Here is a 7606-nt window from a genome sequence, read left to right as displayed (position 1 = left end):
TTTGATACACAGTGGATGAATTAGAATTCTTTCAAACCAGAAATTAAATGATAATTTTGGAAATCTAATTCCATTTTTCTGGTAACCCACACGGGATCCCTAACAATTTTTGTTTTTAATTCGTTTTAATCTCTTAACAATTATGTGAAACAAAAACATCCTAGGAAATTCAAAATGGATATTCTACATTGTTAGAATAAGAAAAAATTTAAATTAAAAGAAAAAATAGCAACAATCGTAAGATTGATTCAACGATTTTACGATCTAATCATACTACAACCTTACAAAAAAAACGATGTAATTAAGATGGAGATCGATTTGCTTAGATATATCACACTTGCAATTTTAATAATTTAAAAAAAAAAAAACTATTAGATTTTTGTTCTCGTTAAAATCCCATTACCGGTTTTCCATGTACTCCACCATGGGCCATATATAAACATAGTCATAAACCCGATCTGCTAGGCCCATACGTCTTAAATCATCTTCAACCCCTCGTTTCCTCTCTACACCCCTGCAAAGTGCACACTACAGAAATGGCGATGGTTTCATCACTGCTGTGGATTCCCAACTACAGGGGCATTGTTGTTGTCCCTGTCACCATACTACGAACACTATCTGCGGCCACCAGCCACCGCCACTACAACCGCCAAAAAAACAAGAGGTTTGGCTGTTCAAACTGGGATTCCGACTTGAATTTTTACCAGAAAAACTGTAGCAGAACCTTTGCATCTGATTCTGTGGCTTCTATAGCTATCACGTCGAATCTATCTACCCCCATTTCCAAATGGTACTCCATCTCCTCCTCTTCCCACCGCATATTTTTCCGAACACAGAGCATAGATATATGTACTATTCGCTAGGTCATTTGCAATAATTACTTGTATACTCTATCTACTAAAATCCTCAAAATACATAACATGATTGAGATGCAGATATTGATATACCAATAATCTCGATAATTATTGGATTCTGTCTCCCTTCAGTTTATTGCAGAAAAAATTACTCACTTTCAAATCTGGTAAGTTTACATAATCCAGTTTTCAGTTTGGAATATAGAGGTCGGTTTAATGGACCTCTAGAACTTAAAATAGTAGTCTGATTTTGATTTTCAAAAGATGTAAATAGGTTCATATAAATCTAACTTCTTTATTGTCTATTCTTGATTTATAAAATCCATACTTTTCGATTTACCTGTCCTAGTAATAAGAACTTGAGGTCTCAGGTTCAAGCCAATCGTTTGTTGGTTATAATGTCTATTTATAGAAAGTGTGGTTTTTTGATTGCAAAATTCATTGATCTTTCAGCCATGTTGAATATAATCGTTTGCTTCCATGTCCAACTGAGAATTTTCTACCAAGAATTGAGCATTTAGTTGTTAAAGAAGGAGGACCTGTTCTTGATTTCATTACCAAAGCTCTGGATCTTCCACCTTTGTGAGTTCCTATCATATGTTATTTTACTTTTCTAAATTGTAGACACACTACACATTTTCTTGGAATAAATATAGAAAAATTTCAAAACTCACTTTATAGTTGCTTAATATGCTTGAACATTGAAGGTATGTTGCAGATCTGATAGATTTTGGAGCAGTGTTCTACGCGCTTGTATGCCCAAAGCCTCCTTCAACTGCTACACCTGAGGAAATCAAGTTGTTCAAACAAGTTACAGACCCTTTGGTTCTCAAAAAGAGACATTCAATCAAAGGAAAAACCCTAAGAGAGGCACAAAAAACTTTTAGAATTACTCATATTGATGAATTTGTTGAAGCAGGGACATACTTGAGGGTGCATGTTCGTCCAAAACGATTTCCGAGGTACTTGAAAAAGAAAATTTTAGGTCATTAAACATCCACTCGGTTTTTATAATGGGAAAGATGAATTGGTTTTTAAAAATTTATATGGCAATGAAAATGAGTTATAAGGGATAAAGTGGTATTATATGTACAAGTTGAAAATAATATATGTAAAGGTTAAATGCAAGATATTGCAATGTTCTTTCATTGATGTGTTTCTTCCTAAGCATTGTACTTTGGAAATCTACATGGTTATAGCCATGTCATCCAAATACAAAACAATTTATCGACTTTTTTTAGGGTAAAATGCAAGGAATAGCAACATACTTTCATTTGAAAGTACAATGTCTTAATAAGAAAAAAACATATACAAGGTTACTTTGTTGGAACTTGTGATAATATTGAGATGTTAATTCTTGTCCAGATGCTATGAAATTGACTGGAAGTCAAGAATAATTGCTGTGACAGAGTCGTATGTGGTTCTTAACAAACCAGCTGGCACATCAGTATGTCAATCATTTATCCTTCTTCATCTTCATTCTCATCTCATCAAATTTATCATCATATTTATTGCTTCTTGCTGATTAAAACATATTTGTTAACTTCTAGTCTTCTACCAAGATACCCTAAATTTGAGGAAAAATGAAATTGAGGATAAAAATGGGATTTACATTTACTCACATCCTTTCTTGTTAGGTGGGTGGAACTACAGACAACATTGAAGAAACATGTGCAAATTTTGCTACTCGTGCCTTGAAATTAACTACTCCATTAAAGACAACTCATCAGATTGATAATTGCACAGAAGGCTGGTATTTTATTTGATCTCAACTTTAAACTTTAAACCAAACCATATATAGCTTTTTGTGTCAACAAGAAAAGGGAAAAAGGGTTAACCTCATTCTCATCATATCTGCAGTGTTGTGCTAGCTAAAACCAAGGACTACTGCTCAGTTTTTCATAGAAAGATCAGGGTAAGTTGATAAGGGCGTGTTTAGTTTCTGGATTCCGGTGACAAATTGGAATTCATGATTCCATTCCATGGTTGCCAAATGGATGGAGTTCAATTAAATTCTATGACAATGTCACTAACTTTATATTTGAATATGCTTCTTATATTTACCAGGAGAAAAAAGTGAAGAAGCTTTATCTTGCACTTGCTGCTGCTTATGTGCCACCTGGACTCATGACTCATTACATGCGACCATTTCGTATGGCTCCAAAAATTGTTTCCCAAGGTAAATATTGATATTCCAATTTTCTTCTTTCTAATACTTAAATAATCTTTGCCTTATACAGAAGTTTAGTCTTTAGAGAGGTTATGGTGATTGTAATTATCAGTGTTCAACAAAAAAGAAATCATATTTATGGATTGTTGTAATATAATATGCAGAGTTGATTCCGGGATGGAATCTGTGCCAATTGGAGGTCCTGGAATGCAGGAAAGTTCCATGGCCAAATGCTTGGATTGAAGAAGAGAATGGAATTCAGGATTTGAATTGGCCGAATAAAGACTTTGCATTCGAGTGCAAAATCAACCTTTTGACTGGTCGTACTCACCAGGTAAATAATGTTTCTAGGGCTATTTTGATTGCTTATTTATGCAACAGTTTATTTATTTATTATTTATTTTATCAATTTATGCAACAATGTTTCTTATTATTCTTTACCATAATAGCAATGTTGTTATATTTCACTACCAAGATAGGCAACATACTTTATTTCTCTACATATTGCTATTATTGGTAAAGAAATGCAAGTAGTAAGTGCATTGTTATTAATGTGTAACGAAATGCATTACATATTGATGTTATTGGTAAAGAAATGTAGTACGATATCTTGTTTATGTTGTCATGGGCAAAGTATAAAATACATTGCCCATATTGGTAAAAAGAGTAACGTATGTTGCTATTTCATGCAATTTTCCCTTATTTTATGTCTGCTTATCGATCATATCAAGTCGTTTCATAAAAATTGTATTCTACAGATTCGAGCTCAGTTGGCAGCTTGTGGTGCACCTCTAGTGGGGGACTCGATGTACATGCCAGCTGTAATTTCAGAGCTAGCTAATCCCGGGCTAAACCCTGTTAGGAATGGGAAGTACAAAAAGGAATTTGAAAGTGAGGCGGATAGAGAATCCGCTATTGAAGAATGGGCTACAAAACACGGGAAGGAACCTGGTGTGAGTATTGGTCTTCAAGCTTCTCAAATTTCATGGGATGATGATGAAGATCAACGACACTTGTATCAGGCAGGACCTCCATGGTGGACTCAATAGCAAATTCTAACTACTGATCGAACGCCGGTCATATACTTTTGGAGTGAGGTTCGTTTTCATCTAACTTTCCGACATTTTCTCAATATATAGGACCCACAAATTAGAATAGGTTGTCAGTGTTCGGCATTTCGGCTTGCTTTGATGGTGGAAAATGGAAATTATTAGCAACGTTCAAGTTTGCTCTTTCGTATTATAGCCTAAGTTAAAAAGGTTGTCGTTCCTTGTAATTATGGAAATGGATCATATTCGTATTTATACTTCATGCTAATAAACACATCTTTGGGTGTGATTCAAAGATGAACAAACCGTGTTCCTATATGTTAAATCTGATTTTGTGATCAACTAGCAAGAAGTGAAGGGAAAAATCGTACATCCACCACCATGGACGTGTCACCTAGTACAATGATTCATGGTTTTCTAGATTGAAATCTTACCTATGATCATTTGTACTCCACAAGATCAAGACCTTGATGATCGGACCCGACACACAACGGAAGTAAGAATAACAGAAGTATTCAAAGAATTTTTTTTTTATTGAATTTCAAGATGCCTCCAAAGACTTGGGGTTTTGCACGACTCGAACTCTTTGGAAATGTACCTTCTAGGGAGTCGTATTTAGAGGGTGTTTGGATAGGGGAAAAAAGGTCTGCTTATTGGTTATTGTTTATTCTCACCGCAATAAGCTGAGTTGAAGTGTTTGGATAGGTAGCTAATCAGCTTATTGTGGTAGGAATAAGCTAAATAAGCTGATTTCAATAAGCAAGGGGGATAATGCTTATTGCTTATTGCTTAATTTTAATGATTTCGAAAATTACGTAATTACCCTTCAAAACAACGATACATAAACCCATAACTCTTTTGGTCGATCAATTGCTGCCGATTGCTATTCCATCTCCCTGCTGCCAGCGCTGATCTTCAAGCCACCAACCATCGGCCATCGACGATCAGGTAAGGAATCTGCTGCTTCTTTTTTTTTTCCTCGCCTGTTAACGCAATCTGTATGCATTTTTTTTTGTTGTGTTCGATCATGAAGAAACAAGAGTCGACTTCCCCTTGTCATTCTTGATTGTTCCTTTTTTCTTCATTCTTTGATTGTTCTTGTTATTAGCTTGTGGTTATTGCTCCTTTTCTCGCCTGATTGTTCTTGTATGATGTAGTTTTTTTTTGCTCCTACCTGCACTGTCAATTGCACCTATGATGTTTGATCATAAATTTCTCTAACATGCTTCTATTTTTACTTCTTTATTGTTGTGGTTATTTGTTTCTATTGATTGTAATGATTCTTGTTTGTATTTAAGAATTTTCTTCATTAACTTGTGGTTATTTTTTTCTTGTTGTTGTGATTCAACATTAGCTTGAATTTTAGAATTTTTTTCATTCCTTATGATGATGCAATATGGGTAATAGACCCTGTCAATGTTCATGATGTGGATATTAATACACCCAAAATGAAAGTTACAAATATGTTTCATTAGGATCCTCATACACTCAAGATATTTCTTGAGGAATGTATGATGGAGCTAAAAAACGGGAATATAACGGGTACTTATTTCAAACAAGCAGCATGCTAAAATATATGTAAGAGGCTTTTGGAACGAATGGTTAAAGAATTGGACAGAAATAAAATGAAAAACAAATAGGACAGTATGCAGAAACAGTTCAAATATTATGACCGTTTAACAAGACTAGAAATGAGAATTTCAATTGATCCTACGAAAAATATAATCTCAGCATCAAAGAAATGGTGGGATGAGAAAATAAAAGTAATAATTAAAAAATGTATCTAACAATATATTATTTGTATTGTGTTTTCGTGACATTCTCATTTTGTATATATAAAAAGATAAAGAGTATGCTAAGTTTAAGGATAAGAATTTGGATGTATATCAGACATATTATGAGGCTTTATTTCGGGATACTATAGTTGTTGGAAACAAGGCTAAGGTACCTTGCGAATTTGGCAACAATAGCACTCCGGATGATGTACAGTTTGTGGATATTACGGATGAAAAAGTGGATACTGACGAAGTCCGCTTATTTGAAGATGTTGATCCTTTTCTCACATATGATAGTTCTAGTATGAAAAAGAGGGGAAAGAAGTTAACTCCCGGGCGTGACAACAAAAGAAAATTTGAAAGGAAAAATGAAGGAAAAAATGAATGGAAAAGTATGGTAAACTCGTCATATGAAGAGAAACTTGACACTATTTTTGATGTTTTGTTAACAAGAAGCACTCAACCCGCTAGACAAACCACACAGTCACCCACAACAGAAGATTGCATGGCAATTGTCTCTACTTTTTTGGGTTTTGAAGAAGGGTCAATAGGATATTTAGAAGCGTTAGAGGTCTTTTTAAAGAAGCCTACTCGTTAGAATTTTATGGTTCCAAAGACTAATGAAACAAAGATGGAGTTTCTCAAGAGGCTTATAGAGAAAGAGAAGTAGTTGAAGACTTTAAACGACCGTCAAAACTTTTGTGGTCGATTTTGCCCTTGTCCCGTGATTTTGTTTTTGTTTCCTTTTCAATGATTTTATGTATTAGGAAGACTTTAAACGGTTTTCATGTGTTAGACCTATCTTTTCATCTATTATGTTACATTTAAACGTTTGTTTTGTGTTTGTTTTATGGAATGTCGTTTCATATTTGTTTTGTGGTCAATTTTGCCCTTGCCATGATTTTATCTAGTATGTGGTAAATTTCAATCTTACCTTAGTTTCCTTTTCGTTTAGTAACAAGTTATATTAATGACCAGTGACTGTGAAAGTGATAACTCATATGTCAATATTGACTAATGTGATGAAATTGGAGAAAATGAAGATATTCAAACACTTCTTTTATGTGGGCTTGTTGTCAAATGGTTACTATTGACTCATAAATCGAAATATGTATGTAGACGTCGCCGTTCATCTTTACGCACAGGAAGCATGTTTATCAATGAAATACTTAATGATCATGATGCCTGATGTTATCAACTTTTCAGATTACAAGTCCTGGTTTTCAGCATGTTATGTAGGGATCTGGTTGCACATTATGGGTTAAAGAAATCACGTCGTGTATCTACTGAAGAGTCCCTTGGTATTTTCTTGTTGTACTTAGCGCATGGATGTGGAAATCGGTTAGTGCAAGAGTTCTTTAATCATTCTAGGGAAACAATCCATAGACATTTTCATAAAGTCTTGGATGTTGTGGTTAACCTAAGTAAGGACATCATCAAACCCAATGCTAACTACAACGAAACTATATCGGAATATATTTTAAATAACCCTTGGTATTATCCATTCTACAAGGTACTTATTTGTTGCAAAGTTATATTATTTGGTGAATTTGTGTAATAGTAAAAATAATTGGTAACTTATTATATTTTTTGAATTTGTAGAATTGTATTGGTGCCATCGATGGAACACACGTGAAGACCTCTGTTCCGCAACGTGACCAAATCAAATACATTGGACGAAAGAATTGTGTTACTCAAAATATTATGGCAGCATGTGATTTCAACATGTGCTTTACCTTTGCGTGGGTTGGATGAGAG

The 7606-nt window shown here is 34.3% G+C and overlaps 1 protein-coding gene across 1 annotated transcript; it reads left to right on the top strand.

Moving 5' to 3' along the window:
* Nucleotides 1-476: 476 nt before the first annotated feature.
* On the top strand, nt 477-5386 carry LOC145046694 (RNA pseudouridine synthase 6, chloroplastic-like). Its single transcript, XM_078994975.1, has 9 exons — nt 477-790; nt 1308-1436; nt 1562-1816; nt 2220-2301; nt 2492-2607; nt 2715-2769; nt 2922-3033; nt 3189-3358; nt 3783-5386. Exons 1-9 carry the CDS (start codon nt 537-539, stop codon nt 4071-4073), a joined length of 1464 nt encoding a protein of 487 aa, XP_078851101.1. The 5' UTR covers nt 477-536; the 3' UTR covers nt 4074-5386.
* The last annotated feature ends 2220 nt before the right edge of the window (nt 5387-7606 follow it).

Source organism: Lactuca saligna, chromosome 1 (assembly GCF_052625555.1).
Source record: "Lactuca saligna cultivar CGN05327 chromosome 1, ASM5262555v1, whole genome shotgun sequence".
NCBI classification, from domain to species: domain Eukaryota; kingdom Viridiplantae; phylum Streptophyta; class Magnoliopsida; order Asterales; family Asteraceae; genus Lactuca; species Lactuca saligna.
Note: the sequence above shows the minus strand (reverse complement) of the source record. Positions and strands in the feature narration are given on the sequence as shown.

Excerpts from the sequence above, each read along its gene's own strand:
- LOC145046694 (XM_078994975.1), top strand. The coding sequence starts at position 537 with ATGGCGATGGTTTCATCACTGCTGTGGATTCCCAACTACAGGGGCATT. Across the intron at positions 791-1,307 it reads TCTACCCCCATTTCCAAATG|CCATGTTGAATATAATCGTT; the intron begins GTACTCCATCTC and ends TTGATCTTTCAG. Across the intron at positions 2,302-2,491 it reads ACAAACCAGCTGGCACATCA|GTGGGTGGAACTACAGACAA; the intron begins GTATGTCAATCA and ends CTTTCTTGTTAG.